Raw genomic sequence first — 21,291 nt, forward strand, 5'->3', positions numbered from 1 at the left:
AGTCTGTTCTATTCTATTCTGTTCTATTCTTCTTGTGTCTGCGTTCATTACATTTACATTACCATAATGAGGGGAAATAATACTCATAAATGTGGTTGACTTATATAATTAATTTCTTTCTTTCTTTTAAGATTTATTAATGGGCATTTTGTTGCTGGGTAGGACTGTGAAGCAAAAACAAAAGAAGGGAACGACAGCAGGCAGCATGAACTGTACAATGCCCTGTGGCACGTGGCTTTCCTGCTCAACCTTGTGCGTTAAAGCATAGCTGATTTATTTCCTCTGTATTTGCTTGCCATTTGGAATTATATTAGATTTACATATAACAATTTGACAGACTACTGTCCTGTAGAGCTAAAAAATCAGGGGTGTCAAACTCCAGTCCTCGAGGGCCAGTATCCTGCTTGTTTTTGAGATATCCTTGCCCTACCTGCTGCTGATTACCTGGATCAGGTGTGCTTTGCCAATAAGAAGTTACAAGGGCAGGTTAGTTGGAAAACAAGCAGGACAGTGGCCCTCGAGGCCTGGAGTTCAACACCTGTGTAATAAATGAATAAATAAATACATGAAATTTACTGGCATGGAATCTGCAGCCTGATCAAACAATTAGACTCAATGTGCTAATGACAATCAGCAAAGTTTTTAGTTTCAGGCAAAATCCTGAATGAATCCAGGTCCCTGAATGATTCTCACTTTTATTTTCATGATAGTTTGGTCCAGCCTTCCTGCTGAGCAGCTCAAATAAGGGAGCAAGTGTAGAATTTTTGCATTTTTAATGAGCAAAGGGTGCTCACACCAAATACTAATTAGTTTTTTGTTTTGTCTAACTCACAATAAAAAATACAAATCACGGCATTGAAAGCATCCTCCATTCAAATAGTTTTTCAATAAGCACCTAAAGCTTTTGTCCCCAATATCCATTTTGGTTATTCCTTCTCTTTTCGTCCGCCTTCTATCTGTTATTAGATGCTCAATATCAATATCATGCCAATAAGGCACATGCGATAAACCGTAAATAGTTATGTATCTGTTCTTTTTCATTCCTTTGCACATGTGTGTGGGTACTCTTGTGATGCTTTTGGGACCATGCACATACATGAGGTGCTGCAGTCACTGATTACTGCCACTAGTGGGAAGCCTAAAGCCACTAATAAGATAAGAGCAAGTCTTTCATGGTTTAAATGATTTTGCTTGTGCTGCAAGATTTGGATTCTGTTCAAGCTTGTTTTTGAAAAACGTGTCAAATAAAAACCCACGAAAACATCAATACATACAGACAGGCAGAGAGGGTAAAAAAGACAAGCCCTTCAAATCTGACCTTTATTTTGACACAGGTTAGTCGGTGACACCAAAGCCAAGTGGTGGCCTTAGAGTTCTGTGAGGTGAAAAAATATGGGGCTTGTTTTCCTTTTACCATAGACGTACACCCACAGTACATTAAATACGCTTTCCTGCATTTATACATACATGCAAATATAGATGTAATACCAGCCTTAAGATCAAGTGAGGTCATTTTAATCAGAGAAACTCAGGAAATGTTCACTCTGAGGGCCAGAGGACTAACCTTTTTGGACTTTGTCCTATGGTTTCTGGGCCAGAAACACTCATTTCATGCTATGAGTTCTGAGCTACTGGCTCAAGATGGAGCCAAAACCTCATTTGGCAGCCTTTAGGACCTGTGGCATTTAACTGGAGCTCATATCCAGTGTGACCTCCATCAGTCTTTCAACACAAAAACACTCAAAGGATGCTGATTGTGAATTGAACAAGCGAACTGTGTGAGATATCTGTGATACTTTTTTATTGATTGTTCACTGTGCTCCCTGGTTTACCAAAATAAATGACATCGGGATAAGGAGGCTGAAGGACAGAAAGTAATTTTGATTAAAAATAACATCTTGACACAGTTTGATCAGACTGCAGGGAACCCCCACTGCCGACAACACAGTAACCCAAAATAGACCAGCAACCTCTGCTTTCCTCGGCTGTCAGATGGCTAGCACACTTACCCAGACTGGCAAAAAACAAACAAACAGCAACAACAAAACACCTCTAACCTTTTAAACAAACCATCATCCAACTCCAATTTGCGAATCTGTGGTGTGTCAGTGTCAGTCATTGCAATACGCTCTTAAAGATCTGTTTTTGTTTGTTTTTTTTTAATTAAGATTGGGCTGAGAAGCAGCTGTTAGTGTCTTTATGAGCTAACCGGATCTGGAGATGCTCACAAAGCACTGATCAATGTGTCACCCAATGTGATAAAGTTACACAGCCAAATGGAACTATAGTTTTATGGAAGATGAACAAGAATATCAGTCTGAGTGTTTTCTCTAACAGAAAATGTTACAACAGAAATGTTGCAGGATTGAAATCTATGTCATGACTTTTCTTCATTCTTTCCTTACGATCAGAAATAACAGACATTTACAATACCTCTTAATATTTAGGCTGTACTTATTATTAATGAAGCATAACAATAATATCAGCATGAAAGCAATGTTGCTCACTGCTGTATATCTTGCAGTACAGAAACATGGAAAGTAATAAACAGAGCGCGTCTGGTCATTGCAGTAATAAGAGAATCTCTATTATAACAACAATAAAATTAAATGTGATTTGTCTGAGTAATGAAAACTGGTTGATTTGAATAGTTAAAAAAGAAAACTCTGCCATTTCAGTTGTCAGTGTGACTGAACATTTACAGTATACTGTAAAATGTTGTGGCACATACATTTTGTGATAAAATGTCTGTTCTGTTCTGGGGGTTTTTTTCTTTAGAAAAAAAAGAAGAAGAGTGTTTTTAATTTTAATGTCGGTTGGTGCCAGATGGGCGGGTCTGAGTATTTCAGAAACTGCTGATCTACTGAGATTTTTCCACACAACTGTAACTAGGATTTACAGAGGATGGTCTGAAAAAGAGAAAATATCTCGCTGATGTCAGAGAAGAACAACCAGATTGCTTCAGGCTGATAGGAAGGTGACAGCAACTCACATTAAGCACTCGTTTGGGGAGGCTGTGGCTCAGGTTTTATGAATGAATGTTAGTGGATCAATCCCTGACTCCTTGAGCTACTGAACTTCAAGTTACCCCCAAGCACCTGTGAGAGTGTATGAATGTTAGGCTGTATGAATTGAATGCGTGAATGTGACTTGTAGTAGAAAGTACTTTAGGTGTTCAACAGAGTAGAAAGGTGCTAAATACATTATATTGCCAAAATTATTCCCTCACCCATCCAAATCACTGAATTCAGGTGTTCCAATCCCTCCCATGGCCACAGGTGTATGAACTCAAGCACGTAGGCATGCAGACTACTTCGAAAAACATTTATTAAAGAATGGGTCGCTCTCAGGAGCTCAGTGAATGTCAGCATGGTACCGTGGTAGGACGCCACCTGTGCAACAGGTCCAGTCATGAACTTTCCTCACTACGAAATATTCCACAGTCAAAAATCTAATTGGAAGTGATTGGGAATGACAGCAACTCAGCCATGAAGTGGTAGCCAATGTAAAATCCCAGAGTGGAGTCAGTGGATGATGAGGTCACAAACTTTCTGTAGGGTCAGTCGGTACAGACCATCAAACTTCTTGTGGCCTTCAGATTAGTTCAAGAACAGTGCACAGAGAGCTTCATGGAATGGAGATGCATGCCTGAGCAGCTCCATTCATTCAAGTCTTACATCAGCAGTGCAAAGCATTGGATGCAATTGTGCAAAGAACGCTGCCAGTGGACTCAATCAAGCTTCTCGGTCTGGCAAAATATACTGTATATAGAAAGTATTTCTACAGAGTATATCTACAGTATATAGAGAGATATTGTTTATACAGTGCTTAACTTAACTTAGTCATACTATTTATTAATCTTTGCCTTCCACAGCATGTCTTTTATCCTGTCTTCCTTCTCTCACCCCAACTGGTCGCAGCAGGGAGCCCCTCCTCCCTGAGCCTGGTTCTGCTGGAGGTTTCTTCCTGTTAAAAGGGAGTTTTTCCTTCCCACCGTCGCCAAAGTGCTTGCTCATAGGTGGTCGTATGATTGTTGTGCATTTCTCTGTATTATTGTAGGGTCTACCTTACAATATAAAGTGATTTGAGGCGACTGTTGTCATGATTTGTCATTGTATAAATAAAATTGAATTGAATTGAACTTAATCCTTTAATAGACCAATTGCCATAAACACACGAAAACACAAACATTGAAATCTATCCATTGTTATTTATTAGGCAAACAATAAACAAATATCAAAATTTTTATACCAGAATTTGAGCTGGCACACTGGACACCTCGGATAAGTCCGATACTAATCATGGATAGCAGGTATGATCTTTAATTTGGCCTCTTAATCAAAAATAATGTGCCTTTCTAGTTTTTTATTAAATTGTTCTTTAATAAAATAGTGAATTTGAACATTCATGGATAGAATAGTTATATACAAGCATTAAAAATATCATATTGATGAAAGAGCCTACGCTGACTGGAGGAGTAACCATCACAGAAACATAAAAGATAAATACCAACACTGTTAATGTGGGGCAGCTAAAAAAGGTTGGGCCATGGCATAGATCCCTCTAACAGAGGAATTACTTTTCTGAATAAGCCTACATTGGCCACACAAATAATACGAGTATCAACACTTACATTAGGTGGCACTAGTGGATTCTGTTCATTAATAGAGTGAGAGAATAATCAAAAAGTGAGATTGAGGTATTTAATGAATGCACTGAGAGAATTGAAGGAAATGACAAATGACTGAGAACAACACCCTGTAACAGACAGAGCTATATTTTATGGCATGACAGATGACTGAAAGCGTGGGCGAAAGGGGCTAATAAGGAAGGGGGGGGCACACCAGACATTTGCAGCCTTCCCTGCCCCCTCATCAGTCTCACGGGAACAAGGGATTATGGAAATGTATAAATGCAAGAGAGGGGGAGTCTGACAGACAGAGAGGAAGAGAGAAAGGCAGAGGGGAGAGCAAACAAGAGCGGGAGGGAGACAGAGCGATGCTATTGGCTGACCGTTATAACATCAACCGTGATGGAAATATTTCTCTCGCAGTCTAAGAAATAGAGGAAGAGACAGCCAGAGACAGTAGACTCAGGAAGAACATTCAGGTCTGTTTTCAAAATCTTTGAAAGGGATGAAAAGAAGGGGGAGTTAAAGAAGAAAGAAAGAAAGAAAGGAAAAAGAAAGCAGGGTACACGAGGAGCAGGAGAGATGATAGTAAGGTGGACTAACTTATGACTCCTGAGGGCTGTGGAGATTTTTTTTTTACTTAAGAACAGAAGCGCTTTATTTTTCTTTTAAATCAGCACGAATGGGTTTCAACATGTAGACACTCTGCAGGCTTCTGTGTAAATATTTCCCTGCTAGAATTTAACTATTTAACCTGCACATCAGCAGAGACAAGGCTTCACGTCTTTCTTTTTGTTTTTTGGAGATAACTGAGGGATGCGCTTGAGACAAACATGCAGAGCAGACAGTTCTAACATGGTGTCGACCCAAATTGACAGAGAAGAGGAAAGAGTGGACTGTTCAGATGCAGACACGTCTCCTACCAGGCACAGGTATTCGCTACTCGATATTAAGGTCAGTCAAGATGTCGATCCATGCTAACTGAAACTATCAATAATGTATCGTGATGTCGCATCTCTAAGCCCTCTTGAAGTGCTAACTAATCTTTCGATTCAATTAGAATATCTGCTGCCTCAGTGATTCACCCTTCTCACTTTGTGAAATCAGCAGTGGCAAGTTGTGATTTGCTTTGTCAGAATATAACTGTGTAACATGCAAAGCAATACCTTGAATCTCAGCTAGGATGTAAATAATTACTCAGCAGTTTAGCCATCATTATAAGTAAAGACTCTGTAAATAATAACTCACAGATGTAAACCAGTTAACTATGATATGGAAATATATGCGTCATTAATTGTTCTGGATCCCGGAGCAACAGATGAACAGAAAGCCATACAACAAACTACAAAAACTACAAAAAGCCATAACCGACTGGGACAATAATTCTCGCTGTTTTTACTGCTCTTAGTATCGACTAGTAACCTGTGCTTCTGTTGTCGGCGTGTCAGTCAGACTCTTGGTGGTTCGTCAGTAAAAACAAAAAAGAAAAAAAAACCATGATGTGTAGGCTTTCTCTAAAGAGAAACTGCAGGAAGGACAAGCAGGAGACAGACATTTTCCCTGTCAGAGACTGAAAAGAGGAGCACTGGGCCAGCGGCAGACTACTGTGGCTGTGAACAGACACACAAGTGCTTCCTAGATCAAAGCAAGGAAGGAGCTGTCCTGCTGTCAGATTTACAAGAAGAGACAAAGACAGAAAGCAAGTAAGCAGTGGAGCTGCGACGTCAGCTGATTATTGATTGTTTCTAAAACTGAGTGCTTTACCCACCTGGACAATATAGACTCAGCTTGCATCAAAGGGGGAAACCAACAATAGCCTCTACCACAGTAAAAGGAGGAGGGGGAGTGACCAGTAGCCAGAGAGAGGCAGAGAGCAGGGAACCAGTTTCCTTTCTCTCCCTTCACCCGTGTCCTTGTCAGGCTGGCTGGTGCAGCCATGGCGTTCACCTTTGCGGCCTTCTGCTACATGCTCACCTTGGTACTGTGTGCAGCTCTCATCTTCTTTGTCATATGGCAGGTGAGTGGCACGGTGAACACACCAGAACTAAGACTGACACACGTAGGGCCTGCAGCATCCTCACTGTAGCATCCCACACAGGCAGACTAGCGCGGCCGCCTACACACAGGTGTACAGAGCTGCTGGCAACATAACATACACACTTCAGCCCCTCTAGAGATAATGATATGCATTAAAGGTGTAATTGTACTTATCAGACACTTCAAATGATCTCCTAAGAGCCACCCGATGACACTTTGACAAAAAGCACAGATTCCTGCTGGCTTCATCCCTCCACATAAAAGCAACTTATGATCCCAGAGAACTGATGACAAACATTTCCACGTAAGGCGTTCGGGCTTCAGCAAACTCCAGATAATGAGTACAGACAGTCAGCAAAACACAGTGATCATAAATCTCACCACCAGACTGTTGTGAATCTGTCTGCCCGCAGGCATTTTCAGTGGAATTTGCACAGCTATCGCTGGAGACCAGTGCACTCGGTTTGCCTGTTACACAGACTCAACAAACACCGCAGCTTTGATCTCTCACCTTTAACATTCCCTCCGTGGAGGCAGGAACACGGCGAAGCACAAAAACGCATCATTATGAATATAGGACTTGAAATGACTAACGTACCAATTGACTAAGTGGGTGAGACTACATATGACTCAGTGAGTGTGTCTGTGTGTGAAAGAGACAGCGAGAAGCCTGCGTCTGGCTCGGCTCTCGAGCATGTGACCGAAACGCTTATCAACCTATGATTTTGTTCACCCCTTCCCCCAGTCTGCTTCCACCCACGGGCACAGCACCCCAACTGTATGTGGCCGTCGACCAATCAGAACCTCGGTTCACTGGTATAGTAACCATGGTGCCCACTGAGGGGCTCATCATGTCGCCATGGAAACTGCATCTGTTTACAACAGAGCTAATTGTGAACGAAGACGAGGGCGAGCCATATAGGCTCGTACAGTATGTGGAAGGTGCTCTCCCCTTCGTGCCATCAGTCACTGCTGATGTTCACTTTTCTGCAAATGATGTCTGCTTGTTATGGCTTTTCAATGAGCCGTCAAAGGGAAGCTTAGCTCTTTAAAACCTGAGCCGATGATAAGCACAGCAGGTGGCCTTTACACTCCGAATTATTCGTGTTTTTATAGAGCTATTAATCAGGGAGCTAGTGAGAATAATTGTCACTTATACTCGCCTCACTGGAGGCAGTTAGAGTGTATTGGTGTATCTGAACAAGTGCCCTCAGTATATTATATTTCAATATGCAGAGAGACACTCAAGACAGTGTATGTACCAGAAATGTACCGCAATGCTCTTAAATATCAACCCAGCTAAAAAATGCTCAGTCAAAGAGCTTCTTGCATTTTAAATTTCTCAAGCACTTCTTGGACGACTCCTGGCATTTGTGTCTTAATATTAATCTTCCAATGTGAACTTAATTACTGGTCTCAACGTAAGAATCAACCCTTATGTAATTTCTTAGTGCAATGCATTTATCTACTCCTGCAGCTTTTCATAGTTTTTTTTTTACAGGAATTGGATAATGCAAAGCTGTATGGGGTGAATTAACCATCCAAGCTGTTCTTATTCAGGGACAAATTTCAATCAAAAATCCTTTAGCACAAGCACTACTACATAATCACACATGATGTCAACACAACATGACCTTCCTAACAGCATAAAGGGCAATAGCAAATGTCTGCATTTACATATGCCACTAACTCACCATATGTACTCAAAGTGATCTGAAAGCAGCTGCAGCTGTGGATGTAGGGATCGCAACAGTGTTCAGCCGACTCAGCCGAACCAAATTTACGAGTGGCGAGAAGACAACAGCTACATTTGCATTACAGTTGCAGCGTAGTGGTGGTGAAACAAAAACAAGCTCACGTGTCCAATATTATTATTTTATTTTATTATTTTTTTCAGATCACTGCGTTTGATGAGCTTCGCACAGACTTCAAAAACCCCATCGATCAGAGCAATCCCACCAGAGCGGTAAGAACCCTGCTGTTTCACTTCTTGCAAGAATGATCAAACCTTCATGTGCACACAGAGAAATCCCTTCTTTGTACTTTCAAGGAGACTATACATTTAAGGTTTTGCCCCCCAAATATTGCCTATGCTGCATATTTTCCGAGCACAGTTCACAAAGTTTCACGTTCATTTCATAAATAAACACAGCAAACACTTTTTTCCAAGCCTGCAATCACCAAAAAAAATGAAATCATCATGTTATGTAAATGAGAGTTTGGGGTTTTTGGAGCGAAAGCTTTCATATATTTAATTTGGCTACATTTAGCCTTATTCATTAATATTTCTAAATCAAATATTTGCCCTACTTTGAAAACACTAATCCAAGCTTCCAGGTGATTGCTACAGTAACACCCAGGCAGTGTTTCCCTGAATGCTCATTTGTATGCAGATTGAAGCAATCAGCCTCCTACAAAGACCACGGCTCGTTGGCTTAATCAGTTACAGAGATTCATGCAAATGAAGTTGCTTTTTAGACAATGAGATACTGTAGTGTCGCCACAATAGGAGTGCAATTTGGAGTTTTCACCTCACCGTAACGAGAACAAACGCATTCACTCGATCCAAAGTGACAGATAAATAATTGCTGATTGAAAGTTAGCGCAACTATTTATCCTCTCATGTTGCAGAGCTGTTTGCTTACAGTATGTATAAGTTTTCTTCTGAAGATGAAATAACATTATCATGAGTCAGTAGTTCGAGCTATTATTCGCTTAGCAAGTTAACAGCAGCTGTGATTATCGTTTTCACAGGATAGCTAATGTTCTAGCAATCATGTGAACCTGCATCTGAACTGCAAAGTGAGAGTGATGAGGAGTGGGAGAGGAAACTGTGAAAGCAGACTGTAGGAGTGTGAAGGAATGCCAGCTACAAGGGGGTGGACACAATAACTGCAACACCTGTAAATTATAATGCAGTCAAATACAATGGAGCACAAAAGCCACAGTGGATCTTTTACTTTCCTCGGGACAACGATGGAGAGCTGTCTGACAAACAATCCCCATTAGAACTTTTCTGGTTTCACAGCAGTGAGATAAGTATTGAGGCCACTCTGTAGGACTGGTGACAACCTAAACACGCTGTCTGATGTCACCGTTTCAAATGTGTTCAGAAATAACTGGATCTGGCAGGACGCGACACTGCCGGTCTCTCCCCAAAATCAATAAGCTGCACAAACAGAAGACAAGCGAAGGCAACAGCCATGGAAGATAAACAGCAATTATATTTGTGGTTAGCTGAGAGCAACACATGTTCACTAGAGTGCGGTTGTATACAAAAAAGGACAAAAGCAGTCAATATTTGTCGGGAAGAGAGAGAAAGAAATGATAGAAAGACAGAGCGGAAGAAGCTAGACAGCTGTTTTTGAATCAGGTTTCTGCGTAAAGCCTTTAATCACAGTAACACTCAGAGGGAGAACCACCCCATCCATAAAGAGCCCTTCTATGGCTACTTACCCCGTTAAAACAACAAAATTAAACACATCATAGTGGTAAAATTTATTCCTTTTCAGGCCTCCTTTTATGCCAGTAGCTCTAGAAAAGTTATGAGGCAGATTGTCAGGGAGATCACTCATTTGCGTCTCTGATAATAACGGCTTAATTAGATTACCAATCTAAGTACAGCACTCTTTGCCCTGTAATTGTTGCTCCTTTATCTCTTCTGTATATTGTGTATATTGTGAAATGTCTCCGCTGCCTTTGATTAACATCCTCAGTCATGTTTCTTTATTGGAACTATTAAATATTCAGAGCAAATTGGATGACCTGACACAAATAGGGCCACCTCGGGGAGGCTACGAGCTGTAAAATCTGAGCAGCGCAATGATTTACACCGACAACAATAAACCATATGATGCACAGAAGCTAGGCTGGCACTTTCGCTCCTTAAATAACAGCACTGTGGAGGAAGGACTAGAAAGAAAGAACGAAAGAAAGAAAGAAGGCAGGAAATTACACTGAGCATACTAACAACAGTGAAGGTAGAGTGCCTGTGTCTAATTCAGGGCAAAATCCACTTTTCCCTTTCAGGTCACCAGTTTTAATTTATGTCCACAGACTCATAAAAGCTGGATGTTGCTCCAGCTACACTAAGCCGATATCACCGGTTGGTAGCCAAGATAGATGCCTCAATATGTCAGAATGACATATTGAGGCATTAGACTACATATGTATTAGTGATATTTGCTTATCCACTTGATGTATTATATTTAACAAAATAAATGAAGCCAAGCAAATTAACAGCCCTGTGATAATTATCTGACTATAGACATTATGGTTACACAATAAAGCAATAACTTTCTGTTGATGGAAACGGATAAACGGGGCAAATGAAGTAGAGCAAAACATCTAATTTGCCTTGCTGACTAATCAATGGACAACCAAAGAAAACATCTGCATGAGCCGAATATCTGATGTCAGGCTCATGTACTCAAAGACGGATGGCTTTAATTTTAAAACTGATAATTGAGCTTTCTATAATGGCTCAGAGACTCCGAGCTGATAGCTTTACAAGATAAGGTGGGAGATGTGCGCACAGGGTTTTTTCCCTGCAATATGAGATTTGCTTCTCAAATAGGTTTCAGCCACATAAATGAAAAACAAATCAACACCATTGTAAGTACTTTATTATTATTATTAACTGAAAATGAATTTATTCAAGTATAATATACAGTTTGTGTTTCTCAAATTTCATAAAAAATAACAAGTCTGATTTCTGCCATAGGTGGGCACAGGTATGATTAATGACATTCATTAAGGCTCTAGATCAGGACTGTCACTAGTGTCATTAATAAAACCTATATTTAACTCATATTTCATGCAAAAGTTGTACCTGTTGTATGTGCCCAGATCATGGTTATGGCCTTATAGTCCACAGCCAAATGAAAAGTCCTGTCTGCACCAAACCAAGGTTATTATAAATAAAAATAAAAGACTGGCCTAAAAAACAAAAATAAATAAATAAATAAAACTAAAATACACTAAAAAAATCCATATGAATGTATCATTTTGGTCAAATTAACCAACAATACCAGAATGAAGAAGTACTTGCGTGTGTGTGTTTATTAGAACAGGGATGTCTACGCAACTGTGTGTGTGGGTCTGTGTATTTTAATATTGTAATACTGTTTTGTATCGTATTGTGTTGAACTTCTGACAGACACCACATGTATAACAACAAAAAGCTGCGGCTAAAAAAAAGAACCGAAAAACTGTATTAAACTTAAAATTATTAAACAATAGAAACTAAAGTGAAATGAGCAAACTCACTCTGGAAACTAACTTAAATAAAAATTTAAAAAACAGATCGATGATAAAACTGCACCAAAGTGTAAAAATATGTATTTTAGACGTATGATGAAAACAAACTCGGGAGTTTTAATTTTTTAAAAAAGAAGGTAGTTAATTAATTACTATCAGTTGGTAAGTGTATTTTTCCATGGTACTATTGTTGGCCTGGTGATCTAATGTAATATACAGCTGCATATTACAGTATCACTATACCCATAATACTGATATTTAAGCAGGAATGCTAACATAAAACTAGCCATCAGGTCCAGTTTTTAGATTTTATCACTATATTTAATATCTGTCCAGTTTAAAAAATCCTCCAAAATAATAATAATAAATATTCACTCCAGTCTATGATCGTCTATTGTTTCTGCTATGAGACAGCTATTTCTGTTAGGCATTGACAGTAATATTGTTGACCGGACTTTCTTTATATCCTCTCCACAGAGAGAAAGGATTCTCAACATTGAAAGGATCTGCAACCTGCTTCGCAGGGTGAGTAATAGCTGTTTTTCATCTGCTGGTGGTGGATGACTAAAGCAGAGGGGCTTCACAGAGCCATGACCGTTTGTCTTTTTTCATTGTGAGGACCATGACACACACTGATTCATTTCACATGTAGTCCGTCCCCACAACACGCCATTACCTCTTTACAGGCACACAGTGATGGAGAGCACTGATACAGCCCAGATGTTGTCAGCTTTTTATTTCAAGGCTTTCAGAAAAAGAACTTTGTGTCCGTGAAAGATCACACACTGTGGAGGCCATTTTAAACATGCTTGTGCTTGAAGATGGCCAGTGCCATTGGGTTTTTTTGATTCAAAGTTAATGGATAAATAAATAAAAATATATAAAATTACAAGAGTTTAATTTAATACTACTAATTGTAGTATTAGGGTCTATATGCTAATGTAGTAAAGAGCATTTTCTGAGAAGGTTTGCCCTGGGTTCAAATTGTTACCATTTTCTCGGGTTTTTTTTACGTTTTTCTTTATATAGCTGCTCAGTGCAAGAAAATAAAATGCCACTGATGCATAATTACAATACCACCATGTTATTGAAAAGGAACTCTTATTGCTGCAGTGGAAATATAATTTCAATTACCCTTAACTGCTACACAGGTTTAATCTAGCGTGGTAATTAGACTACATATGTATTAGTGATATTTGCTCCAACCAATCACTGCTGAAATTGGTTCCACTAAAAATATTCAAATAATATTGAAACAGATTGTAATGATTGATGGAGCCAGCTAAGGGTTATGATGTCAGTCAAAGAAATGTAAGTTGTTATTTTGCAGCCATATTTTTGAACTAGCATCGAGATCAAATTGCTACGTGTATGTGATGTGATAGTTCTTATTACATTAAGTTCACATTAAATAAGGTTCATTTGTATAGCACTACAAAGTACTTCCCAAAAACAGAATAAACAAACAATAGATTTTTATAAAAATTAAACTATTAATCACTTAAAATAGACCATGCAAGACTTTATAAAAGCGATAATGTGTAAAGAATAAATTGAAATGAACATAATTAAAAGTTAAAACAAAACTTGGTGTTAAGCTAAGAATCTTAAAGATGAAAATGTTATAATAAAATTTGCAAGAAACAGGTCTTTAGCAGTAAAACACTAAAAGAAGACACTGGCAAAACTACCCTGAATGCTGCAGGCAGGTCACCCCACAACCAAGAAGCCTACTAGGGGTTACTGGTGGGGCTAACCATGCTAGCTTGTTAGCACGGTTAGCAAGGCACATCCACAGACTGTATGAGTTAAAATGAGAAACACAGATACACAAACCTTCTAACAAATATGAAATACTAGAATTTCACTCACCAAAACTGAAGTACAAAGCCACAGCATTATCTGTAAAACAGTTCTATTAAAATGTTCCCGCACACTGAAGCCCGAGTCTGACATCTGAATTAGCGCAGGTGAAAGCTTAAAAGATTTAAGGTGAAAAGCCAAATAAAGAAAAATTCACCTCCTGTAGTCATTTTGTAGGGGTATATTAGTTATAGCAACCAAAACTCTTTTTTGGAACAAGAAAGCTCTTTAACGTAGGATTATATGGTTACTCACTGACTTGTAGAACAACTTTCAAGTGGCCACTTAAGGAACTTTCTGGTGCTTGCAAGCTGGCCTCATTTAGCCTAGACATTACAGCGTCGGTTCATTCTCAGTGCTCTCATTGCACTGCTTTTGGCTGCTACAGGCAGCTATTTTCAGAGAAAAGTTCTGAAAAGTGGTAACACACTCCCTGCCCAGCATGAAACACTAAAATGTTGATAAGTAAGTGTTCAGAGCTTGTTTCTGCTGCCCTCAAGTTGCCCCCCAAAAGTTTTTGTCCTTTCACAGTAAATGTAGTTTTATCATCTTTGTTGCTATCCTGTTGCCATCTTGAGTCTTAACCCCATCTCAGATTTTCCCAAATAGTATTTTAACAACCAAACGCTAGACTTTACATCACAAGAAAAAAAGGTCAGCAACTTACATCACCTTCTACTAATGTATAAAAAAGAGTCCACATGCAAGTGAACATATATTTGCACCCGTAACAGCAGCTAGCCCTGACTAACAGCAACACCTTCCGTGTGAAAGTGTTTGCCCTGCAGTGTGGTCTTGTACACTGTAATTCTATCACATCAGTGTTTTCTAAAGAGTTGTTGGAGTGTTATCACTTAATCATTTCAGTTTCCGTCCTTCTTATATTTCTTATTAGTTGGTGGTACCAGAGTACTCCATCCACGGTCTCTTCTGCCTGATGTTCATGTGTGCTGGAGAGTGGGTCACACTTGGCCTAAATATCCCGCTGCTCTTCTACCATCTGTGGAGGTATGGTCCCACAGCAGATGTGTAACTAGTTTGTGTTGGTCTGATGGGTGAGTGAGCCAAACCTCCTGCTTTTTTCAGGTTTTTTCATCGGCCCGCTGATGGCTCAGAGGTCATGTATGATCCTGTCAGCGTGATGAACGCCGACATTCTCAACTACTGTCAGAAAGAGTCCTGGTGTAAGCTGGGCTTTTATCTTCTCTCATTTTTCTATTATCTCTACAGGTAAGTGGGAGATTTACAATGTTTCTCATTTCATAATGACACTTCAAGGAATCCTTAGACGTGTGTTACGATTCATAAATTTGTAAAATTAATTTTAATTTATCATCCTACACTATTTCTTGTAGTATGGTCTACGCCTTGGTGAGCTTCTAACAAACAGGAGAGATGAAGAAATAAAATAACTGTAAAAGAAAAATTGGAGAACAAACGGAGACACAAACCTTTACTTTCTCCATGTATTCTGACCTTTCTGGCTTTGGGCTTTGGAAGTCTAACCTTGGACTAAGCACGAAGAACAATTTGAGTGAATGTGAATTTTTTCGAAAAAGCCTCTTTTCGATTGTATCATTGTACACCCGATACTGCCGTCGGACAACCGGATGAAATCTTGAAGGACTGAAACGCAGGTGTTTGTGTTGCCTTTGACCCATTATACAATTTAACAATATTTCTGAAGGGCTGGATTTTCCCCACGCTGCTCTTAATAATCCAGTCGCTCAACTCACTGTGAATCTCCAAACACTTGGGGACTGGAAAATGAAAAATTATGTCTGTATTCTTTGACTTTGACAATGTACTAAAAGCAGGATTGTTTTGCATATGGAAACTCTGACATCAAACCGTTACTCTGATCGTGTTGCAGGAAATGGGTTAGCAGTGTAAGAGGTTTAACGAACCTGGCATGAGCTGGAGTCTGCACAGACACCTTTAACCAGGACAGAGGATAAAGATTTGCCTGATGCCAGTCTCTGCCAAATGCAAAGTCAAATCAGACATTGGTAAAAAGAAAATAAAATGAAATGAGAAAAAAGCAAGGAATTATCCAGGGTTGACTTAAATAAGTTTGACTTTAAGGGTCAATGCTTGTGATGTGCATTCAAAATAGGTGTGTCCAGAGGGCATATTTTACGCTATATGCTAGGTTCATGCTTTCCAAAGAGCGTTCAGCTCAAACATGCCAAAATGTTACCGCTGAAAATCATTGTGCCAAATATAAAATCAAGGTCAAAAGAAAAATGATGAGACTAGAAAGTAGTTGCAGTATTTTGTGCTCTCAAACCTTATCTTTAATTCTACTTTCTTTGGCACAATATTGTTTTTCCTCAAAAAAAAAGAAAAAAGAAAAAAAACTTTAGTTTTGTTGTGTTTTTTAGTGTGCAGGAAGCACCTTATTCCTCTTTCCAGTGATGTTTACTCTTATTCATCTGCATTTATACTATAGCCATCTTAGCACAGCAACTCTTCTCTGATTCGAGGTAGAATAGCATAGCATAGTCATCTCATGTACAAAAAAGCAATTAATAACAGTAATCTAGCAATGTAAATTGAGTCATGAGACATATCGATCCAGTGTTATTCAGTGTTTGTAACAGTGAGTGGGACAAAAGTGGCAGATGAGACAATAACGACTCTATGACAGTGTTTCAGCTGTTTAAGGAGTGCAACGACAGCATCGCAATACATCGACAAACATACAGCTGCAAAGGCAACAGACGTAAGAGACACACAATCTTGCTGATGACCAAGATTTATAAACAGTAAAGCCTTTCCTCGGCTGGCCTTTGCCGCCATGTGTTCATTAGATGGATCTGTTTGCAGATAAGTGATGGTTCAGATGTGTGATATCAGTAGGAAAACAGAAACTCTGGGGGCCTGAGAACAAGCTGTGATATTTGCCATACACCAACTCCAGGTGTACTAAATGGTGGTGTTTGATAGACAAACTGTGGGCTCAGATAGGAAAAAATGAGGTAAGGAGTCTCCGGAGAACACGGGTGGGCATTTCTCAGCTGCTAGACATGGCTGGCTGTAATCAGTTACCTTGCCCCCAGCCCTGACTAACCACGTCTTACTGTCAAGGAATGCCCACTTAAAATAATGGTCTCAGCTGCTGCAGCCTACTGAAGTTCTTGTTACGTAGAAGGATTCACAGCAAAAATTGACAAACTGTCATGACATTTATCCAATAATTAAATAGTAGATCTGTTTAAATAAATTTAATTACATTTTATTTTGATAGCACAAAATCACAAGAAGTCACATTTATATTACAAAGTAAAGACCCTACAATAATAGAAACAAAACCCCAACAATCAAACGACCCCCTATGAGCAAGCACTTGGCAACAGTGGGAAGTAAAAACTCCCTGATCATTCGATCAGTGATAAAAGTAACAGTATAATTTTCCAGTGTGTGTTAGCAATATATGAAATTTATTTCTAATGAAAACTATGTTTTCCTTAGAAAACGCCCACACTGCACTGTATACCAGTGCTTGAGGCTGTTTTGCTAAGCTCAGCAAATTCAATACAAATGTTTGTGTACATCAGCATTTCACGCTTTCTTGCCCTGCCTGTATTACTTAGCCACAAGCCTATATTTTTCACTGTAGTTTTAGCAAATGTCCCTCAAAACAGGAATAAATGCAATATTTCTTATAGAGAGAAACATTTTTGCATCAGCACTTTTTCCGGCAACAGCACTGTGTTTATCAGATTCATAAAACATTAGCCCCATGCACATTTGTCAAGCTGAAACACTGGGGGGAACGAAATGTACCAAGCCTTTGCTACAACTGGAATACTCACATTAGCTGAATTGTGGTTTGTTAATTTTCACAAAATGTGTTGGCAATTTGGAAAGGATGACTTTAATTCCTAATATTCAATTCAATTCAGTTTTATTTATATAGCTCAAAATCACAACAACAGTGGCCTCAAGGTGCTTTATAGGTGGAAGGTAAAGACCCTTCAATGGTAAAAAGAAAACAGTGAAAATCCCAGCAATCATATGACCCTCAGTGAGCAAGCGCTTTGGTGACGGTGAAAAGGAAAAACTCCCTTTTAACAGGAAGAAACCTCCAGCAGAACCAGGTGTAGGGAGGGGCGGCCATCTGCCGTGACTTTTTGGGATGAGGGGAGGAAGGTTGTGGAAGAAAAGCAGAAATTAATAATAATTAATATAAATCCATGAAGTGTCCAGAACGTACTTACAGTTCTAAAATCACCTTCATTGACTGACATACAGTATGCTCTACATTACAGGAAGCCTAATTTCTTCAAAAAATATATCATATATTAGTCTTAAAGGAGAAAAAAACATGTTTTATAACCATTAATAACCCGTGTCGTTAATGTAGCTGCACTGTAGATGTTCAGGACATACACATACATAAATATAAACAAAGCCTTATCTAAGTCTGAAATCAAGGCACGCAGAGCAAATCAAACTGCCTGTGTGATCTGAATCGCAAGCACTGAAGCAATTTCAGTAGGCTGTCAGTGTGTCTGAAGACAAGACGGTGTATGCTGTTCCAAATAATGTCAAAAGTAATCACAGGACACTGAGACCTCAAAACTACAGTGTGAGCGTGTAGAGTCTGGACAATCGCTTCTAAAGCACAGGAACACGAGGAGGAAAAAAAGGGGGGAGGAGACATACAGCTTGGTTGAATGTCATGTAGTTGCTGTGAACAAAGCCTTTTAGAAAACTGTATTTGAGTATAATTATTTGTATCTGTCTTTTATACATTTCTCATCAACGTACGCTACAGTAAATTTGGTGGATGACTTTATATATATAGATATTAGGCTACACTATGATGTACAGCCGTGCCATGCCGTATTCTAATAAAACAACGATGCCAAAATGTCCATTTCTATGTCGATCATTTCCTGCCTGTTGAGGGTCAGAATTTATTTGTCCATCTGTGAAGAGTTGTCACAGAAATGCGATGTTTCTTCCGAAGATGTGCTAGAAGAGAAAAAATAAAACTGAAGGATGATGGGGACACTGAGTGGTGCATTAGACTGAGGGATAGGAGACGAACTGCCTCATTGAGAAGCTGTTGAAAAACAGCTGCATTTAGAAGTGGTTCCAGAGACATTCAGCCAACCTCTCTAAAGGCACCAGAATAACTAAATACCAATACTGATGTGGAAAAAGCTTCTACTGGAGGGCAGCAGAGAGAGGATTAAAGCCTTTCATTAACGTCTGCACCTTCAGAATACTAACATTTCAAATTATAGAGCTCTGGATGCCTATTAGATTACATAATAAAATGAAGCTGACAGAGTTCGTCTCCACAGAGAGACATCATCACTTCTGAAAATGTCACTGTAGCTATATAACATTTAAAATTCACAAGTTGTGATTCCTCAGAGAGAGAGGGGGGAGAGAAAAAAGACACACAACCTAAAACACTGAGTGTGGGTCTAAACTGGCTCTGGGGCTCATTTGTAGAGTCTGAAAGGTTTGCCAGGTTATCACTTGTTTAAATAATGATTCAGACAGAAAACAGAGAAACAACAAGGCTTCAAGTTGGCGTTTTCCCCTCTGTTTGAAGAGGACAGATCATTCTCCGCTGTCACCATGGAAACTAAACTGTATTAGAAATTCCTGTTGACTCACTCTGAAGCTGAAAACACAGAAAAATCCAATAGAAGTTGGTGCACATGCCTGGCAGCACTGCTTCACTGCCCAGTGCATTTATATTTATTACATCCACTACATACATATCACTTTCATATAAGCAGTTATGACACTTGCTTACACCAAGACACAGACACTGACACGCGCGCATATATACAACATTCACACACACACTGAACCCGCTCACTCACAGCACATGCATCTGTTTCTCGTTCCCTCTCATCCCACGATTCACACTGTTTCACACTCATCATCTCGGGCTCTTCCTTTTTTCAGCACCCTCCACCACCATAATTGTCTCAACTCCTTTCCCCTCTCTCCTACGTCTGTGCACCTCTCAGCCAGGCGTTACCATGGAAACTGGCTAACAACTGATGGGCTTGAAAACGTCAGGATTGGCATGCACGATTGGCAAGCACGCGCGCGCTCGGAGGTGCATGCACAAACACACACATACATATTGTGCACATTCATTATTATACAATTCAAGCTTGGTGCATGTTATTCTGGCTCTATAGGCATGCATGCATAAGGAAACGATAGGTATGGTGAAGGGGTGCACACCAAATTTAAGGGGGGTGGGGGTTAATTTAAGAAAAATTAAAGAAAAAAGGAGAAGAATAAAAAATATTTAGTTACTGACTGTCCCTTTTTTGAATGCACACTCGGATTCCTGTAAAATGCAAAATGATTTTGGTTTGACATTCATCATAAACACTCTGCGCATGCAGTGAGACCTTTTTATATGTTTGAAAACTCAAAACAACAAATGAAAACGTAAGCTACTTCCAGCTGCTCCCTTAGACACAAGGGGTTACCACAGCGGGTACCTCCGCATGTTTGGTTTGGAGGATTTTCACACCGGATGCCCTTCCTGACATAAGCGCCCATGAAATGTATGAAAATCACTCAACCAGATTTGTCACTGCATATCATGGATGTATTACAAAATTAGCATGATGTTTTTGCATTTTTTTCTGAAGTCCTAAGTTTGTGGAAGGAGCAGATGTGCTGTCTTAGCAGTCTCTTTTTGTTTCCAAGGATGTGTCAAACCTGTTCACACTTATGTTTTTATTTGGACTGTGCATCGTCTGTCCAGACAGAGACACGAGCGTGACTCACTCTGTCAGCTGCTGTCTCACTTATATAAATAAATTTCATCAAACTAACTACTAACTTCATTTTCAGTAACTGGCCTTAGAAAGTCATGACTTGGCTGCTGTTGTCTTCCCCTCTTCACTGTTATGTGAGACTGCTTTAAGACGAGTCTGAAAGTTCCCGGGTCACGTTTAAGGCCGCTTTATAAACAGAGTATTACTCGCTTGTAACAGACTTTTTAATCAGCCACGTCTGCTCATATCTAATTTTAATTTTCAATTTTCAGATCAAATTGAATATTTTAAATGGATGAAGCCCTCAGGCTGAGAGTTTTTTTTTCCTTTTGGTAATGAGAATGGCAGTCTAATTTTAATCCTGATGACTACTGCAATGCTGATAGTGTAGTTTAACACCTGAAATATCTATATAGCATTTAATTAATACACAGGGAAAGCAACTTTTCACAGATTATACAGAATCAAAGTGACAAGCATTTACAGAATAATTTGGCGCTACGGGGAGTGAAGAATGACAAAGTCTTTACCCACATATGTCAGTTGTCATTATATTCATTAAAGATGGCAGTGTGTTTGCACGGCATCATGTCAAAGAAATCATGAGCTGATACAATGTAATATGAGATGGTTTGTGACGTCCTGATTTAAAGAGTTAAGCATTTAGTTCTTATTAAAACTGAACACCTAATCTAAGGGCTAATTACTCATTTTGTATAGAGACTTGTC

The 21,291-nt window shown here is 39.4% G+C and overlaps 1 protein-coding gene across 1 annotated transcript; it reads left to right on the forward strand.

The window, feature by feature from the left end:
- The first annotated feature begins 6,252 nt into the window (after nt 1–6,252).
- On the forward strand, nt 6,253–15,830 carry cnih2 (cornichon family AMPA receptor auxiliary protein 2). The gene is made up of 6 exons (XM_026182782.2): nt 6,253–6,647; nt 8,565–8,633; nt 12,404–12,451; nt 14,685–14,797; nt 14,876–15,019; nt 15,145–15,830. The coding sequence occupies exons 1-6, from the start codon at nt 6,567–6,569 to the stop codon at nt 15,170–15,172; spliced, it is 483 nt and encodes a 160-aa protein (XP_026038567.1). The 5' UTR covers nt 6,253–6,566; the 3' UTR covers nt 15,173–15,830.
- Nucleotides 15,831–21,291: the final 5,461 nt, after the last annotated feature.

This window comes from Astatotilapia calliptera, chromosome 10 (genome assembly GCF_964374335.1).
Source record: "Astatotilapia calliptera chromosome 10, fAstCal68.1, whole genome shotgun sequence".
Lineage (NCBI taxonomy): Eukaryota > Metazoa > Chordata > Actinopteri > Cichliformes > Cichlidae > Astatotilapia > Astatotilapia calliptera.

Excerpts from the sequence above, each read along its gene's own strand:
- cnih2 (XM_026182782.2), top strand. The coding sequence starts at position 6,567 with ATGGCGTTCACCTTTGCGGCCTTCTGCTACATGCTCACCTTGGTACTG. Across the intron at positions 6,648-8,564 it reads TCTTCTTTGTCATATGGCAG|ATCACTGCGTTTGATGAGCT; the intron begins GTGAGTGGCACG and ends TATTTTTTTCAG. Across the intron at positions 15,020-15,144 it reads TTTTTCTATTATCTCTACAG|TATGGTCTACGCCTTGGTGA; the intron begins GTAAGTGGGAGA and ends TATTTCTTGTAG.